The 19559-nt window shown below is 37.0% G+C and overlaps 1 protein-coding gene across 6 annotated transcripts in view; it reads left to right on the top strand.

Annotated features, from left to right (window-relative positions):
- The window catches only part of AP3S1 (adaptor related protein complex 3 subunit sigma 1), a 42635-nt gene that overhangs the window by 22114 nt on the left and 962 nt on the right, over positions 1-19559 (top strand). Inside the window, exons 5-9 of one of the 6 annotated variants that reach the window (XR_012584843.1) lie at positions 298-405; positions 9636-9778; positions 12111-12384; positions 15913-16101; positions 17721-17813. Coding sequence is in view for 4 of the 6 variants with exons in the window: in XM_074569075.1 (XP_074425176.1) it covers positions 298-405; positions 9636-9764 (237 nt within the window). In the remaining 2 variants the exon portion in view is untranslated. Of the gene's footprint in view, positions 1-297; positions 406-3343; positions 3386-9635; positions 10937-12110; positions 12462-15912; positions 16102-17720; positions 17814-19559 lie in introns of those variants that run through there. The other 5 variants (XR_012584842.1, XM_074569075.1, XM_074569076.1 and 2 more) reach the window with 5 other exon arrangements.

The raw sequence follows: 19559 nt of genomic DNA, 5'->3' as shown, positions 1-19559 counted from the left end.
AACAGGCACTGAAACATGGTTAGAAAACAGGCACTGAAAGAAAGATGAATGTGAAAGTTTCTTCTAGCATTGATAACCAAAGTGATGAGTTTGTAACTGAACTACGAGCGAAGAAGATACTGGAGAAATGAACATCAAGTTACGAGCTTTGTTCCCAAATAGTTTTGAATAAATTGCTAACATCAATTAAGTGACTTAAAGAATGTATGTGTTCCTGTACTGATGAATCTAGGTATCATCTGTATAGATCTGTGTAGGTCACTTTGCATTTTTAAATTTTCCTTTGGTCTTTTTTAGGTCCACAATATATTGGCCGAAATGGTCATGGGTGGAATGGTTTTGGAGACCAACATGAATGAAATTGTCACTCAGATTGATGCTCAAAATAAACTGGAGAAATCTGAGGTAAGTGTGATGCACTGTGTAGTTTGCTGTTTGTCCTTCAGTAGCAAACTATATACAGCTGCTTGCTTATAATGCTAAAAATTGACAACGTATCGTTAGGCTAGGATATTGTACCTTTCATAAGTAATAATTGCATAGAGTTATTGCTGATTAGTTTTTGCTATTTGTATCTAATAGCATTGTGCACCATTGCTATTGAGATACTTCTGTAGTTCTCAAAGTTTTCTCTCACAGAAAGCATTTTATTTCCAGTGCATTTATTATGCTGGACTGGTGACTATTACACTTCAAGTGAAATTAGATAAAGAACCAAAGTGTGTATACAAAGACTACCTATTCCTGTCTGCTAGCGTGTTTCTAGCGCATGAAATAAATGGCAGCATATTCAGTATCACAAAAATACTGCAACACAAAATAATTGGACTGAAATGGACTAGATAGGGTCTAAAACTGGGTTTTAAATTCTTTAAAGTAAATACAAATTCTACCATTTTGGTAGTCTGAACATTTGGTCTTCAGCTGAGTAGATTCAAGTGAGAAAATTGTATTCTGTATATGCCTGTAACAGTCTGAGTGAGGATGCTCACATAAGTTGTGGGAATCGCTTTGCAACTCAGCAATTGTTGAATTTGTGTTTAGGAAAGAAATTTAGACTAAGAAAGGATTTTAGAATTACTTTAGCTATGACACAGAATATTACTGTTCTTTTAACATCACCAGATGTGCCTTATAAGCCAAAATTCTACTAGTACATCTTAGCTAAGTCTGTGATTGATGCTTATTGATGAGATTAATTCCACAGAAGAACACATAATCTGATTTTCAAAGCCTAATATTCAAATTTCTAAACAAACCTTTGCTTGAATTGGAGACTATTTCTAAAGTTGAAGTCATCTGAGTAGATTGACATATTGCAGGTGGCATAAATATGAACTAAATGACATTTTAGGAGAAGACCCAGAGAACTTCCTAATTTTAACTGAATTGGAACAAAGAAAGAAATGAATTCTTCAGCGTTTTTGTGGTACAATGTATACTGTTCTCCTAATTCTGCAATCTGACGCTGCATCACCTCAAGTCTTAGAATAGATCTAGTTGTCTGTTTTGCACAAGTTCCAAACTGTATCCAAGAACAGGACAACATTGTGTGAAAACCAGGAAAAAGCTAGGTATGATCTGGTACAGTGCATAGCAATATACATCCAGAAGGATTGTATTGTACATCATGAAGATGTCCAAAATGTTCATTTTAACATTTTTCTAAAACTCAGAGTGAACCATTGATCACAGAGATGAATATTTGGGATTATTCTCATAAATTTTTACTAAATTTGAATAACTGCTGTATATATGTATTTTTCTTTATTTAATGGAAAAGTAACATAGTGTCCCAAAAGCTGGACTTACCGAGCAGCTATGTTCTGCTGTGTATTATGTGCATATCAGTTTTACCTGAAAGAATTTATTCTTAATTATGTGAATTCTGTTACCAAATCATCTGTAGACCAGTCTCTGATTAGTCATCTGAAACACATCAATTCAATGCAGCCAGCTGCAATACTTGCTGTTTTCCATTATTCATCAGTAAGTCATTCTTTCTTTTAAGATGCTTTTAGTATAAAAGTGGTAGAAGATATAAAAAACCATGTAGAGCTCAGAGCAAGGCAAATAGCAACTTTTTCTTTTATAATCAGCAATGAATTATAGAAGGTAAAGAAGCAGCAGTGGTAAATTAAAACACTTGGTGACTGGGATGGAGTAGAACATTTCACAGTCTGCTCACCACAAATGCATTTTTTTTGTTAGTTCAGTGACTGTTTCTTTTCAAATTTAACAGTTACTGTAATGCTGAGATACTTCACAGTACCTGGTAACTATTTCCTCAGATCATTAATCAGTTGTTTCATGTATATCCACAGAAATTTCCTGATTGCTATTTCTTTTCCTTTTGTCTTTTTGATCAAGATTGTAAATCTTTCGACATGTCTTTCCTGAACATGTATTTTCAAGATACAAGCAAATCCAGTTCATGTAACTCAAAATCAGTAATAACTTAATAATATTTTTGAATGCTGGTCACGAAGAAATCAAAACTAGTGGATCTTCTTAGCTTTATTTAATAAAAAAAATATTTTTAAAATTTATAAATTATTATTGATATAGTCTCTAGTTCATAGGATTGCCAGCTATGCCACAGCACTCTCGCTTTAGTCTGTTCGGCTTGTTAGACCTCTGCCATAGTTCTTGCATCCATAACATCTGCTTTAAAGTGAAATTGCCTTTTCTTTTATAGCTGAAATGATGAAGCTAATAAAATCGTACTTAGCTACATTTTCAGAATATTTTAAATTTTGTATTGTGCCCACCTGATTTAATATGCAAAATGTAGGCATTTGACATCAGGTATTTGTTTAGTTATGTGTTATGTTTCTGAACAGGATTTCAGTTAGAATTTAGTGAAGAAGGTCAAATGTATTTGTTAAATTCACAAATATTTGAGCAAAGTTATCAACTCAAAGAATTTGTTAATGCTTTCAACAGAGATTAATTATTTAAACCACTATGAGGGAGTCCCTAGCTTTGATTTCTGATTCAGCTCTTACATTGCTTGGATGGGCTACAGAGGAAATTCTGTTTCTACCATGAGAAATGTTGTCTTTAATGCATTTCCCTACCTTTCAGTTTAGTGTTTATCTGTGAATGGATTTCTCGTCAATCCTCCTAAAGCCAAAGGATCATTATGATTAAGGGAGGGAATTTTTGGGAGAGGGGTCATTGGGATTTTATCCAGAGCCTCTGGAAGTATTGTAGGTAAACCTGGGCTACCTCTTCTCTATTTGGAGTGTTCAACTGCGTGTGATTTAGACTTTTAAGTTGGACCTCACTTTTTCCGAACCTCCTGATCTTTTCTAGCTCTTTCCATTCTTCTCTCTTACAGACCTTTATCTTTCAGTCTCCCAGACAGGACAGGTAGACAAAGGTATTGCTGACTTTTAGAAAAAATGTACTTTTAACAAAAAGGGAAAGCAAAATGATGTCAAAGGCAATAAATTACGTAGGCCAGACTCAAAAATTATATGTAAAAATACCCATACTAGTCCTTGTAGCCTACTTTTTGTGCTAGTTTTCTTCTTGTAGTTCCCTCATCTTTTTATTGGCTATAGTGTATTTTACTAGCTTTCCATTGACATCATATTTTTTATTTTATTTCTCTTCCTGCATTTTAGAATTTAACTTTTCTTTGTATCATTGTTTAAGAAACAAAGGAATATGAACTTGTATGAATATTAACAAAAAAACCTGTAAAACTAATCTGAATAAAAATTGAACACACAGATAAGAAAATATGATACGATGGCGTAGTAGAAATAGCTTTCTTATTGGGGGAATTTTGTACCTGATAATTTAGAATAGGTGGTTTGAATTCTTTTGCTTCACTATTTGGTATTTCCAAAAGAAAACAAAGAACTTTTACCTGCTTGCAGAGAGAAGTTTGAGGTGAACAAAACTTTAAAAAAAAAAAAAACCACACCAAAACCACCAAACCAAGGAACTCAAATAGTTTTATACAAACAGAATAAAATTACTGTTGCAATTTGTAAAGATGATGTAGAAATACCAAAGTTGATCTTTCAACCTTAAGTATATCAAACATAAAATGAGAAGGGCTGTCAGCACGTACTCAACTTCAGATGTACATTTGCTGCCTTTGCCACCTGAATCACTGGATTTTTCTTTAAGATATCCTGATACCTGCAGTCACTGAACATGAATATTAACAAGGAACTGAAAAAGGAGGAGGAAAATGTATGTTTGAAGTTCAGTTTATGGTCATTGCCCCCCATCATTTGCCGTTTGAAACATTTAGTTCAGCTCAACAGTTTGAATGTCAGTCGATGTTAATTGCAGTACTTCAAAATTCATTTCCACTCACTTTAAGTATCTGTGTATTCAAACTGCAGACGAAGTTTATTTAATTTATGAATAGCTTTGCTCTTTACTTTTTACATGATCTTTCTAGGATAAAGTAGTGTAATATCTTTAAGATTTAACAAATACAATTCTGTAATTGGATTTAGTAGCACTAAGTTATGAAGCATTAGTTAAAAATGTTTTTGGGTAGTATGAAACATTTTACCTAAATTTGAAGTGTGCTATAGCACATGACGAAAATCAAGCAAATGACCTTCCTCTGCCTAATATATCAACATTTGTAATATATAATCTGTGTTTCATTGTAACACTAGGGAGCTTGATTTCAGGTTTTGGGTTTTTTTTTTTTATTTATGCAAAGCTACTTTTCTTATTCTCTGTTCTGCTCACACATGTTTTGTTTTTATTTTTGGGTCTGGCAATGAAAAACAAACGAACAAATAATTAATCAATCATTCCCATCCATTACTCTCTTTGTGATTCAAGTGCTTAAAATTTCTAAGAGTACGTGTTAAGTCTTATCTGTTTGGCCTCATTTTGATATACTTGCAGACTTCATTTTGTTTTTTCTCTAATTATGTTCATTTATTTAACTTCATAAGCAGGGGACATGATCATTCCTTTATATTATGTATTGCATCCTTTCATGATTTCATAACCCTGCTGCTTTGAGGTCATACTTATTCTGGAAAGAAGCATTGTTATGAAACACCAGCAGCAGAGAGGTCCTAGTACCTCCAAAATATCTGGAAAAGGGTGGCTTATTTTGCAAAGTGTTAGCCTTCATTATTTTGTTTTCCAGTAGGCTGTATATTTTTATATATTTATTTTAGTCATAGCTAGCTCTTGTGTAGAGTCGTTTGGGATGGCGGTTTGAATCTTGTTTTTTTTGTTAATAGTTGTATATGCATATTAACTACACTTGTGATGTGCAGTACTTTTTCCAAATGACCTGAGTTTCTTTTTAAAGAGTAAAACAATGTTTCTGGGATCACTTTCATATAGAGTTATCAGTGGGGTGTTATGAGAAAGGATGATGATAAGAATGAAGAAAATTGTTTCCTATAGTGATAAATAATGACGCAAGTAAGCTAACACCAGCTCATATTTCTCACTTCATAGACAAGGACCAGTAGAATAAAAGTTCTGTTATTAAATATGTCTGTTCCAATCTTTAAATAGCATTATTGTTTTGCATATATTGCATATGAAGTATATGAACATGTTTAAAAGGATTTTTTGCAGTAACTGAACCTAAAATTTTCATATACAGTGTTTCTACACTAAAGTACAACCTTCAATAATGAAATTGAGAATACAAAGCAGCTGTGGCAAAAATGTGGTGTATGGGCTTATTGTATTACCAGCTGTATGCAATTCGTACTGTATTTCTGAAGTTTCATTAATATGTCTTAAGAAATTTCATTTTCACTTGCTTATGTCATTTGCTCGCTGTGACAGACAATTCATCATTCATTGCATGTTTAAAGCTTGCTACGTGTTTGTTTTTTTTTTTTTTTTCCAAGTGAAACAGTTTTTTCTTTGCACCTCACCAACTTTACCTGCTGAATTATTTGATTAAAAAAAGGCAGTTGAAACTTGGCCAGTTCAATGTTACAGTGATGGCTCTTTTAATCAGGTACCTCTATAAAACTGCTTAAACACACACACTGGGGTGGAAATACTTCTTGGACTATCTTTGTGTTTGTAAATACAGTCTTCATTTTCTGTAACAGAAATGATAAATTAATGGAAGGACTGTGTACTAGTTCACTGTTTGACATGCTAAAAAAGAATGCTAAGGCATTTGGATATAACAGCATTTGAAATAATGTATTAATTATCCAGTTTGGGGAGTTTAAGTACTTTTCAGTCACTTTATCCATTAGACATTTTTTATGAACTGTTTGCTCGCTCTTAGAAATACTGTATGACTGTAATGTGCTTGATAGGGTTGACATTGTGATGAATAGCATTCTGCTATGCATATTATGTATACAATGAATTACAAACCTACTTAATATAGAGAATTACATGAGAAGAGAATGTGATAGTTTGAAAAATCTCTACTCCAGCATATGATAGTGAAAGACAATCAACAATCTTGCTGGCAAAAAACCAAAGAGGTAATCTGAAATTCCTAGTATTTTTGTTAGGGATCTTCGCTGATCCTGATCCAGAGTGATCCTCATGAAATGTGACTGTTGGAAGTCGTGACTGTATAGGGGGGTGGAAGGGCAATGGTCATGTCAATTGTGGTATTTTAAATAATTCTCAATTGTGTCTCCATTGTATCCTATGCCATTGGGGCGGGAGGCAGGGACTGTAAGTCTGTGTAAAGAGGATAGCTGCAGGTAGGTAAAAATAATGACCAGTTATACTAAAACTTTTATTTGTCCATTAAGAATAATTAACTTTCATTAAATTAGGGTAAGGAATCTCCATCCTAGTCACCTAGAAGGCATCTCTCTTTTGAATTGCCAGCCATGCCTGTTTGTGTGGACCATGTCCATCACTTAACAATATTTTTCTGGTTTCCCATTGTTTCAGTTACAAATTGTATAATTCATTGCTTTTGTTACTACTTTATTAGTATTTTCATCTTCTCTATGGAAAACAGTTTACATTGCCCCACTTTTGGTTTTGCTTAAAGAATATTTCTTCAGTTACTGAATATAGAACTTAAAGGATAGAAGCAAATAAAAAGGAAATGCATTTATTGCTTTATCTGGTAAAACTTCAATGGTAGTTACCTCCTGATTTCAAATTGGTATTTCCAGGTTCTCAAATATAAAAGGACAGTGTCAAGCAGCTTCATATCTTCTGCCCAGTTTTTTAATAAATAGCAAGAAATTGTAGTGTCTAATACTACTCCTGCACATTCAGGGATGCTAATTTTGGATACTTGCATTTCTTAATACTGGTAGTGTTAGGTCCAGATTTTCCCCTTCATGAGGGGAACACAGCCTCTGAAGTGAATGACCTGGTAGACTTGGTGATATTAAAGAAAACCAAGGAAAAAGAGGCTTTGAAAATACTTATTTGCACCCTTTTAGTTTTACTTAGTCTGTACGTCTGAAAACTGATGATTTGGATTATGTCAGGGACAAAGTGAGCAAATGATTTGGTTGCATTAGAGATTTAAGATTTCACGAGCTTTCTCCTCTACCCCACCATGCCTTTCCCAACTTTGGCATGTCTCATATGAGTGTTTGGCAGGGGGGGATGTTATAACAAATGACTCGAGGCTTTCTGGTCTCTGTTCCTGGTGCTGGGAATCCTCCTGTGACTAAAATCTAGCCATTTGTGATGCTTTAGCCTTTCCACATGGTATAAAAAGGGTTATTTGAAAATTAGAAACTTTAATTGGTTTTATTTTGACTATACGTTATGTTTCTGAAGGGAGAGTGAGAACAGTAGGTAGGATTTTCAGTGGAAATCTTATGTTAATTTGACCTTACATTTATTTCTTATAAGAGAGTAGCAAAAGGGAGAAAATACATTTTTGGACAGCCTTCAAAAAGTAGAGTTGTTATCTGAGGAGTATATGAGGTGTCTGTCTCCTTTTGTGCAGTAGTTCAGGTGGACACCACATAAGTCAGGTGTACTCCTCAGTAATTATAACCTGCAATTGCAATGAATTTCAGTGAATATCAAGAATCTGAAAAGGTTATACTTTGAGCAGCAGTCACGTACCAACACTGCTTAATAATCAAATATGACACAAACTTTCACAGAATTTTTTCTTCTTCTGTTTTGCTGCATTTCTTGCGCAGAATTATTTTATCTGCAAATGCACTGGTTTCTTCAGTCTTCAACACTCTTACAATGAAAGACTTTCTATTTCTACAGATTTAGTCTTTTGTTTAACTAGTTCTTGGCATGTTACATTGTTTATTGTGGATTGCTCCTTCTTACTGGGCCTGCAAGATGCCACACTCTGAAACTGAAGTAGTTCTGAAAATCACGTTGTGGGTTTTATTATTTTTGAATATTTTCATCCTACTTTTAAAACACCAAAATACAACTAATTTTTTTTCAATATTCACAGAACTTAGAATGTGATGTGTTTTTCTGCAAATAAGAGCTCTGGTTTTAAAATCTTCCCTGGCAAGAACAAAAATGATTTTCACGCTTTTGTGGCAGGCCTGAAGTAAAACCACACAGCTAATTCTAAATATGCATAGAGAATCTGAACTCTTAAGAGAAACATTTCCATACTTAAAATAAATAGTATCTTTTCTACACAGCCTCAAATACAATAGCACCTTAATTATTGGCCTTTTTTTAATAGTCCTTAAAATAGCAAGGTTTTGAAGAGCTGTGTTTCAGAAGCAAGAAAGGGAAAAGGGAAAGATCACGTTCTGTATGTCTTCAGACCTCTGAGCTGTAAATGATCCTTGTTAGCATTTCAGTAATATACCTTAATGTGTAAACTTGGCAGTTATATTGTCTAAAAGGCAGAACTGCATGGAACTCAGTAATGAACTTAGTTCTATATTGTAAAACTTGCATATTTATACAGAAAGGCTCAGACTTTAAATGAAGAGAGACTACATGCAGTAGAGGACTTCAATACAAAATACGTACATCAATGTTTAATTTGGCGTAACCAGGTTGTTATGTAATGTTCCAGTGTGCCTGCAGGCTGCAGATAAGTTAGCATATAAAATTAGATACTGTGGGATAACAGATTACTCCAGTTGGTCTATACAAGTGATCTCTTTGCATGCTCTTTATCACCCACAAATGCAAGCTGCTTCTCCTTTTCATTTTAGGCTAAGCCACCTTGAAATACCTTTTTTTTATATATAAATATATATTTATTTTTTTGTACTTAGATAAGTAATAATGGTTCAACTGATACTCAGTAACTTGTTACTTTGAGGTTACATATTCTGAACCCGTAACCAGTGTTAGTCAGCTGTGAACCATGTGAACTTTTAGAATAGGTAAGAGACAAAGACATCATGCTGGACTTTAAATACCTCAGGATTGTCTGTTCCGTAACCTGCACATTACACATGCTTGGATAAGCCTCCTCTTCCTCCCCACATACTTTTCCATCAAGTTGACATTACATGTTTTACCATATAAAAAGGAGTGTGTGAACTGTTTTCTCTTTCTGGTTTAATATTTCCAAATAACCCATTTCATTCCAAACACAATTACCATCTGGTCTTTCTAAATGTGTAACCATGGAAATACTTGAAAAGTTAGTTGCCTGTGTATATTGCTAGTGAATCTTCTTGTGACCAACTTTGCCTGACTTGCATTTTTCCTCACTTTATACACAGGCTGGTTTAGCAGGAGCTCCAGCCCGGGCTGTTTCAGCTGTAAAGAATATGAATCTGCCAGAGATCCCAAGAAATATTAATATTGGTGACATCAGTATAAAAGTGCCAAACCTGCCCTCTTTTAAATAACATGGCTACTCCAGGTAAAGCCAAGGAAGAAATGTAATAGAGATTTACTGCATAATTGTTTACTAAATAAACGACATGTCTAACTTTTGCTATTTGGATAAAACTCAAGGTACTGTATAGACATAATTTGAAAAATCAATGTGTGGAGTTGAATGTTGCTTTTGTCTTGTTTGTGAAATTAAAGGAAATGGGTAGTTCCCATGTGACTTCTAAATTACATTCCTATGCCCGTGTAAGGCATATCACTGTGTCTCGGCTGCTGCAGTATTTTGGGAAAGTATTTAAGATGTTCTTTACTTTGTATAACCTATAATGCTGATTTTTTTGTATATTCACTAAGGTCTATAAGTAGTGCATTCCTTAACTACTTCTGCTGTTTGTCATGATTATTTAAGACTTAAGTGCAAATGTTGCATGAAAACATTAAACTCTTGTTTTGTTCAAATAAAATCATAACCAACTGGACTTCTAAATACCTGTTAGTCTGAAATCTACTCTTTGCAATAAATCATGTTATACCCTATTCATGGAGCCAATTGACTATATATAAGTACTGTTGTAGCAAGCATTAATGTTGTAGTTTAATCTCTGAAGGAATTACACGGGGATATTGTGTAACATATTGGCTCCTTACATTCCTAACAAAAGCTGTTCATTATTATTCTGAAGGAAAAACTGCCTTTACTGAAGATCTGATGACTTCTGTTTACATATAGATGTTGAGAAGATACTTACACAATCTGATAGACTTTCCCTGACGGTCTGACTTTGTTTTGGGAAAAAGGGTCTCTGCAGTTGCTGTGTGTGTTGTGAGAAGTACGGAATGGGCTGAGGAGATCGGGCAGCTCAGAACTGTAAATGTGAGTGCATCAAGTATTGTGATAAAGAAGGGCACTCTGGAAAGATAAATGGGGATACTTTAATAGGCCCACTGTGCCTGGTGACACTTAACAATTCTCTACTTCGAGAACTAGATTTATGAGATATTTAATATTGTCAAGACCTCAGAAAATCTAAGTGCTATCACCTCTGTGTAAGTTGCTCAGCTCTTAAACTCTTCTGTGATTTGAAAAGAATAAAGGGGGATAGTGATTGGTTTTTATAATCATGCTCTTAAGCTCTGTGTGATGTACAAGTCTGTTTAAATGAATAATAAAAATATCATTGGGATATTTAAGAATTCCTGTAAAGTTTTCTTCCGCAAAAAAGTATGCAGTTAATACTATATATGAAAATGCAAGGGCAACACATTTCAGGACTAGTCTTGAGAGGTCCTGTGTTACTTCAGAAATTTGGATTTGATGTAAACCAAGCACTCTTTTCCTTTGAGTTGAATGTTAAGACATACCCCATAGGATAAACTTGGAATCACATCACATTCTCTGTTTGATCAATAGTAACTATCATTGGTGCCTTTTGAGAGCATTTGGGAGAGAGAAAAAGAAACTTGAAGGAGAAAATAGGTTATGATCCAAGGAATTTCAATGTATTTCTTAAGGGGAAATAAAGAAACTTCATGTGTATTGTACAGATGTGTACAGTTACTAATCATCAGGTAACACTTACTATTGTATAAATGCTTTTTAAAACAGCATTGCCCTCTCTACCTCTTGAAAAGAATATTTATTCTTCATATTAACTTTCTTAGTTTTAGGCTTCAGGAAATTTCAGGTGGGGCTTGGGTAGAAAAATGCCACTTTCTCATTTCCATTGAAGAAATGGAGAGAATGAAGTGTGCAGCATGTTTTCCCCCCCTATGAAGTAGGGTATTCTTTAGTATTCCCAAGTTAGACAGCTTAGCTAGTACAAATCTGGAACCGTTATAATTTCACCTGCTTTTGCCAACTTTTGTTTTTGTGCTTAATGCATAGACCATGTGATGTTCAAAGTAAAGATGTTGAAAATTTTCCACATTGTTCCCCCGTGAGGATTTAGTTAGTGCTGCTGCTGAAGGATAAATGGGAAATTTTGAAACATTTGGTACTCTTGACCTATAGAGAGTTTTTCTGGCTATTTATGAGAGGAGCTCACAATTTCAGAAATTATTCCAAGCCCTCTATATTTTGTCTTAGTTTTTTCCCTGTGGTTCATTTTCAGATTTGTAAGCTTATGTAGTTAAAAAGTTTTTTGTTCCTCACAGAGAAATCTTTTCTGGGTTTGTTTCAATCAAACATTTTTTGAAATGAGAAAAATATGTCTGAGATGCATCTTGATGTGAAGCATATGTCAGGTTAAATTTGTACCTCTTATTTGTCAATTGGCAGGCTTTCATTCATTTTAGTGAACTAGATCTTAATTCTTAACAATTATATGACTATTTTAAAGCTTTTTTTTCTTTTTTTTTAGCTTTGTCTTTTGCATTACTGTTGTTTATGCTACTTTTGTCTTACCTGACAACATGGCTTCTGCTGGAAAGGATTCTTCTCTGGACAATTCTTCCAGACTTTTCAAGAAGCTTCTCAGTTTGTTACTGGCCGGCAAATATTTAATGCAAGGCTGCGACTGACAACTGGAGATTTCTTACTCAGAAAATCTTTGGACGGGAAGAAATTCTATATCAGATTTTCACAGTAAAATTGCACTCCATTCAAAGAGAAATTTTCTCTCGCACACACAAGAGGTACTGTACAGGAAGTCTGAATGGTAGTATTTTTTCATAAATAAAAACAGATGGTATGACAATGTGGGCTTCCTCGTAGTAGCTGAGCCTGTCTATTTGCCACCCCTTTGCCAGAGGAGTGTCTTAGTTTGCCAGGGGGAGGTGTTTTCCTCTTACAATGTCATATGATACTGACAGGCCTTAAACTAAAACCAGTCAGAGTGAGATGGGATACTTGATTGACAGAAATGATGGAAATGGTATTCTTACTCTTGACCTTCTAGGGCTTGCTTTGTATTGCTGATATTCAGAGGTTTTCCACCATGCTGATCTGCTTGTATTCATCCCTTTCATGAGAGTGATCTGCCTTTTCAATTCTTTCTCCTATTTCACCAGTGTCCTCTTAACTACTGCTTAGAATTTAAAATGGAAATAAGCTGAGGGCTGTAAATGATTAAGCTCTTAATTATAAATTTAAATGTTTTTAATGCCTCTGAAACTGAAAAAAACCCACCCTCAACACATATATATGTATGCGTGTGTGTATACACACACACATATATATATGTAAAAATAATATTAGTCTTTTTCACTAGCTGTTGTTAAGAAGGAGGAGAAGTCATCTTGAGTTGTCCTTTAGCTGCAGAAGCCTGGCAACTAATTTGCAATACTGTACCTCCACAGGGCCTGCCTTTTAAGTGATGTTCATCAGGGTGCCCTTATCAGTAAATGAATCACTGAAAGCCATTTTTCCTAACTGGGCATTTCTTAGAACTGCAAGTGAAATGTTACTAAACAGTAGCTGAGACTATTTGGTACTTACGGTATGTGAGACAACAGCTCGAGTTGATTTGTCACATAAGGTTTTCTTTCCTATTTAGTTCAGTTTCTCTGCTAGTGAAATTCTCTGGGGAGAAACCTTTTCATGTGATCATAGCAATTTAACTGTAGTAGGTATTATCTGTACTACTTTTTGATAGTCCTTGATAAATTATGTACAGAGCTAATTTTATGGAGACTATAACATTAATAATACAAATTAGTATTTAAGCCTTCAGAATGTCTTAACTAATCTATTTTTCCTGCATTTCCCCACACCTCCTGTTTTTCTATTGTCAGGAAGTCCTTGTGTCATGGGTGGTTACTTGTCTCAATATTCCACAAGTTAAGTATTTTCCACATTTGTTTGTGTTCTGGGGATGCAGCGTGAAGTGTCCTCAGAAAGCAAGTTGGAGGCTTGGGTATAGCGGCTGTTAAGTTTGCTTGTCTCCAAACTGTGATTGTCTCTCTCATTATGAATTACGCCTTCCAAATTCAAAGATATTTATTGTGAAACTGAGTAACGAGGAGAAGATTAAGTCTGATTAGCCCATGAGAGCAACTGCTAATTCTGGCAAGTAATTTTTTTGTCTTTGACAAAAAAAATTATTTTCTGGGGTACAGACTCCCTCTCAAGTATTGAGAGGAAAGGTGTTCGTGGCATTTTCCTTTCAGAAGCCAAAGACTTTCTCTGAAGGCCCATGTGGAGCAGATGATTTTCTTGCTTCTTGCAGGATGGATTCTTCTAAACAAATGGAGAAAGGGCAGAAAGGATAAAATTCCTACAGAGTGAGGGGACATTCCCAGCTGCCTCCATAGACTTGAAACACAGCAGCTAGTTTTCCCACTCTGGCAGGGGCAATGAGTGCTGCTGAAAAAATCTTTTGACTCTTTACTGCTAAAAGAGAAGCATCTCATGTTAGAATCAGCTGAGAATGCTGTCTGCATAGTTGACAGCACAGACATGACAGGTACTGTGTCAATGCACCTCCCTCTCCTACCTGAATAGTGAAGCCCTGTTTTGAATATATTTTGGGAAGGGGGAATATTTTACATTACAAGTGTGTAAAAAAATTCCTCCCCTTAAACAGATGTTACTGCTCTGATTTATTGTGCTTGATGGGAGTGGGTGGAGGAGAGTGTCACTTGTTGCAAGGGAGAGGCAGGTTCAAGCCAGAAACTCGAATTGGCGCTGCCTTCCTGTGAGCATATTTGACCTTTTCTTTCTAGAAGCATATTCCAATAAATGCTAAAATTAGTCCTGAGTTTTACTTAGGCCTATGCTGACAGCCAAATGGGAACTTGCTAATGTTCTAAGGGTTACCCCATAAAGCTCCTTGCTACTGAATTATAGTATATGTGGGGCTCAAAATACTGAAGGAACTGGAAATTTAAATGTCACAAATCAAATAGTTGTCTGTTTATAACTGGTAAAGAAAAACAGAGCCTAAGTCTTGCACAAAATATATTTCTCAACTTCTTCACAGAGTATCCATAATTTTACTAGGAGCAAGGAAAGCAGCCAAATACTGCCAAAACTGACTAAAGGTGAACAGTTAATTTCACAAAAAGTAATCTCTTGTTGTTTAATGATTATCATAATAAATTATAAATCTCTCTTCTGTTCTTCATTTAAGGAAATTATCTATCATTGCAATTTTTGGTGTTCAGTGTTTACCCCAGTCTGCTCAATGAGCTCAGGTAATGTTATTACCTCCATTCCATGGGTGGAAATGCAAAGGTAGTCAGGCTGCAGTGTCAGCTTAGCAGGCAGATTTCTCGCCTGCAGAAGTTTTGGCCTTGTGGTGCATTAGGAGTGCGGTGACAGTGTGGTTTGACTGGGGAGGAACCGGAGGTTGAGACATCCCCTCTTTGCGCAGACTGAGTCTGCCTGTGGCTGGAGTGCTAGAGACATTTGAGCTGATCTGCCATCTGTCCCATGAGGAGGGTGACAGGTACACTTCTGCCATATTCCACTGCTTTCCTGCCCAGTGTAGCTCTTCTGAAACTCAGCAGCACGCACAGGCTCCAAGTGTCCCCTTCTGGGCTGGCTCTGCTTGTCTGGCCAGCCACCAGGACTGTACCAGGAGTGGAGCACATCCGCCTCCAGATTCTCTCCAAACAGAACTATAAATGTGTCACCAGACCTGGAGCTAAAAGCAGGCCTGTAATGATGACTGAGCTGCTTGGATGGACAAGAGTATGGTCTCCCTGTTTTCTTTTGGCTTTCAGAGTCCCATCCACAGACCGTCTTCTGGTATGATTTTCAGCATTCAGCCAGCAGAGGTGCTGTGGCACCCACATCAAATTTCACAGCTTCAAATGGTTGCAGGGAACCTGCATGATCGGTAATCTGGGTGTGTGTCTAAGACATTTTGCCTTTGGTATAGCCATGGTAAGTTGCACCATCTTCTCCACCAAAGGCCCATTCCAACAAGTTTGAGCAAGCAGCCTGCAAAAGTGCGTAGAGAGAAGCAAAACTGGAATGGACTCTGCTTTTAAAAATAATCTTTACAATAATTTGTTGTGCTGATGTGTGTTACGAAAGAAAAGATCTTTCATGATTCAAACAGCCATCCCGTTCCCAAGTGAGATGCTGTTTTACTTGATGTCAGAAATTGTCAGAACTTGTGGTTCTGTTCCTCCCTGGGATGCCCTGGCATCTCGAGTGTCGTAGTCTGCTTCAGTGGGGAGGGCTGGATGGCTGTCATTCTTCTGTGTCTTTTTCAGGACAGGTATCATCACAGATACGATCAGCAGGACACGTCCTGGCTGCCGTCCCTCTGCAAGGTGGTGTACGCTCACACAATATGCGATTTCCCTGGCAATGTATAGAATACGTTGCTATATAGAAATATGTTAATGCATGTACCTGCATCCTGGCTCAGGTTTCCCCTGCTCAGTTGAAAACAAGGACAGGTAAGCACTGGTTAGGGACAAGCCATTATTACACAGACCTGCATGCTGGAGTCGTGGTGCAGGCAAAGGAGGGAAAAAGTTAATAAGCCCCCTTGGCTGTGGAAATTGCGGTTCTTAGGAATCTGTTATAGGCCATTTAAGTAGTTTAATCCCACTATAGTATCTTTTTAGTTTAAGTTGGATTACTAAAATATTAATATCCAGGCGTTGTGGGTTAGCACACCACCAAATACAGCTGTCCTGTCTGTGTCCTCTCCCAACTTCTTGTGCACCCCCAGCCTCCTCGCTGACGGGGCAGCGTGAGAAAAGGCTTTGACGCTGTGTAAGAACTGCTCAGCAACAGCTGGGACATCAGTATGCTATCAGCACTGTTCTGGCCACAAATCTGAAACATGGCACCATATGAGCTACTGTGAAGACAATTAACTCTATCCCACCCAAACCCAAGAAAATAGTAAGACAGATAGTAGGATGAGGGAAGACAAGGTGGTAGGGTAGTAACTCAGTAGGGCTTTGCATCGTGATTAAAGTCATTATTTTAAATTCATTCTTTCGTAAGTGTGTATAATGAAGGGGTTCCTGCTAAATCTTACTTAGGTTTCCCGTGAGGGAAAGAGTCAGGAGAGGGCTTGGATGAAAAGAAATCGGTAATTTGCAGAGCAGCTTAAAAAGAATGCTGCCCAAAAGAAAAGCCTAAAGGAAGGAAAACACAGGATAAGGAAGGTTGTAAAAGAAGAAGGTGCTAAATGGGTTGTTTTATAATCCAGGGATAAAAGTGTGACAGCGTTACGGAATAATTTATTAGGTTAACTGATACATACAGAAAAATGGACAAGCCTTTGCAAAACCAGATCTTTTTCACGGCAAAAGGCAGCAAGCTTTAAATTGCTTCTAAGATACATGTGTTTTTTTCTGACAGTTGCTGGTTGGTCTAGTATTACTTTTCTGACAAATGACATCTAAAGCTGGCACGAGTGATAAGGAAGCAGTAACAGAGAAACACACAAGAAGGAAGCAAATTGGATTTGAATATGAGAAAAGAGAAAATGTGATGTTTCATACTAAGTGCTGCATGGTATTAAAAGTGTTTGCAAACATAAGAAATTACTTAGATGATGTTTGTGCGCTTTCTGACACCAAACAGGTACTAGGGCTGCTGGTGGGGTGAATATTTAAGGTGCGTAGTGGTAGCAGCTGAGTTCCCCCCCCGGCCCTTGGCCTGTAAGGGCTGAGGACGTGCTGCTGTGGCTGCCGGCTGCAGACCCACCCCACGGCGGGTGGCAAAAGCAGAGCTGTGCCTGGGCAGCAGTGGGGAGGCTGAGCGCGGGATGTTTCAAGTTAGGGAGAACAGTCAAGAAAGGAGAGTCAGTCTGTGGCCAGAAGATGTGCCACCAGTGGCTTTCCACTTTGTTTAGTCTTTTTATTACATGTAAACACTGTGCTGGAGGTTTGGGAGTTTCAGTGACTAATGACCAAACAAAGATGTGTTTAGCACACTGAGTTGCAGCACAGGGCCAGTACAAATATATTATAGTATGATTTTATGTTGCCCCCAACTTAATTATTACACCATGTGTTTCCTTTGCCTTAACAAAATTGTTCTCTTTTCCCCTCCGTAGGGTTTCTGGGTTTCCGTATTAAAAAAAAATAATCTATCCCTTCCTTCAGAGTTCTTGTAGAGGTCTTAATTCTTCTTCGTAAAGATCTAACAGGTGAGAGTTTTGGGGAGGAAGTTCAAGGGTAGCATTGGTTTATAGTTGATCTGAGGGACAGCAAGGGTTCACAGCTTCACGTTGTGGCAGATCCTCTAACCCACTGGCTCACAGCGCACACGGGGAGCTGCAGAGCCCCCATTTAGCTGGAGAAGCAACTGTAACCCCAGCTTCTCTGCATGAGGGGCCATTTAGCTCCCTTGCTTGGAATCAGGCGAGAGTCTGTTTTTGACAAAATCCCTCAATTTAATGGATTCAAATCAAAGGAGTAGAAAACTTTGGGATGGGAGTAGGAGCTGAAAAAGGGAGTTTCTTGGCAAGGAGAGAACGGGAGTTGAGGACAGTTTGGGAAAAACAGTTTGAGAGAGGGAGGTGGTGGAGAAAGTCATGGGACGGAGGACATGTACACGGAGGGCATGTTAAGAAATTTCTGAAGAGAAAACAGAAGGATGACTCATGTATGTAGGATGGGAGAGTAAGATGCTACTGGGAGAGTCTGCTGCACAGGGTGAAGTTTGCTGGAGGACTGCCAGGTAAGAAAATCAGGAAGGGCTGTGAGTTTGCTGCAAAGCTGTTTGACTGGATAAACAGTACGGATCCGATCAAGCCATTGGGGAGGTTTCTCTTCAGACTGGTCTGGAATGTCTTCTCCAGGTGGACAGAATTTTCCACCGTAAACGAAATCTTAATACCAAACCCACATTTATTCTATTTTGTGAACGCAGTAATTGCTCCAGAATAAAAGCAATTTTATTCATGCTAGAGAATTTGCATGAGTTACGCCAAAGTTATTTGCCAAAGTATACAGGTCCAAATGAGAGCTATAAAACTTCTTGGTCTTGGAGTGAATACGTCAGAGTTGTGTTGTTTTTATTAGTGCATTGTTTTAGTATAAACTTACATTTAAATGGTATTGCATGTGCCTTTCTGGTTATGGAATTGTTTGGGTGGAGGGACTAACAGAGAGGAATGTGAATCAAGGAAGGGATCTAGGGGTTATTGCTGATGCTTATGGAGGAAAATGGCATCAGACATCTATTGGAAATTTGTTGACTTATGAAATTTCTAAGCTAGTGTGCAGGAGTGGGCTCAGGAGGAAGATAGACAGACAGACAGGTAGATAAAAGTACAATAATTTGTTTTTCTGCTACCTCTCTAAACTCTTTTTCTAACCATGAAAATATGCTTTGTCCAAGCTGAATGAACCATAGCCTTACTTACATGGCAGCTTTGCCAGGACAACTTTGCAGTGTACGTATTGTCTACTGCTAGGTGGCGATTGAGGAATAATCATAACTGTCATGATTAAACATAATTTATCATGGTGTTTCTGCAGTTTAAAAAAACAACCCCCTCCAAAACAGATACCCACACAAAATGTCCAATTTAGGTAACCTCTGCTCTCTTTCCTGTGTTTTCTTAATGAACAGAATCTTACAAAAGTTAAGCAATCAGGAAGTTAGAGTTGTAGCTGTCTAAAGTGCACTTCTAATCTGAAAAATCATATGAAGAAGTAATAGCCTGCAAAATGTTGATCCGTAAGACGTTGTGAAGACCATCATATTTGAATCCCTGTTTTGAAGTCTGCGTTTTGTTTAAATATGTTCTCTTTTCTGTCCCTTTTATTATGAGGATAGCCTTGAAAAGTACATTTTTAAATGTTTTTGAGCTTGAGGTGGTCTGACTAGGTGTGATTGGGATGTCTTCAGATCTACTTATGAAGTAGTACACTTAAGCTCCACCAGA

This window comes from Larus michahellis, chromosome Z (assembly GCF_964199755.1).
Source record: "Larus michahellis chromosome Z, bLarMic1.1, whole genome shotgun sequence".
Taxonomy (NCBI): domain Eukaryota; kingdom Metazoa; phylum Chordata; class Aves; order Charadriiformes; family Laridae; genus Larus; species Larus michahellis.
This window is presented reverse-complemented; position numbering and strand designations above follow the sequence as displayed.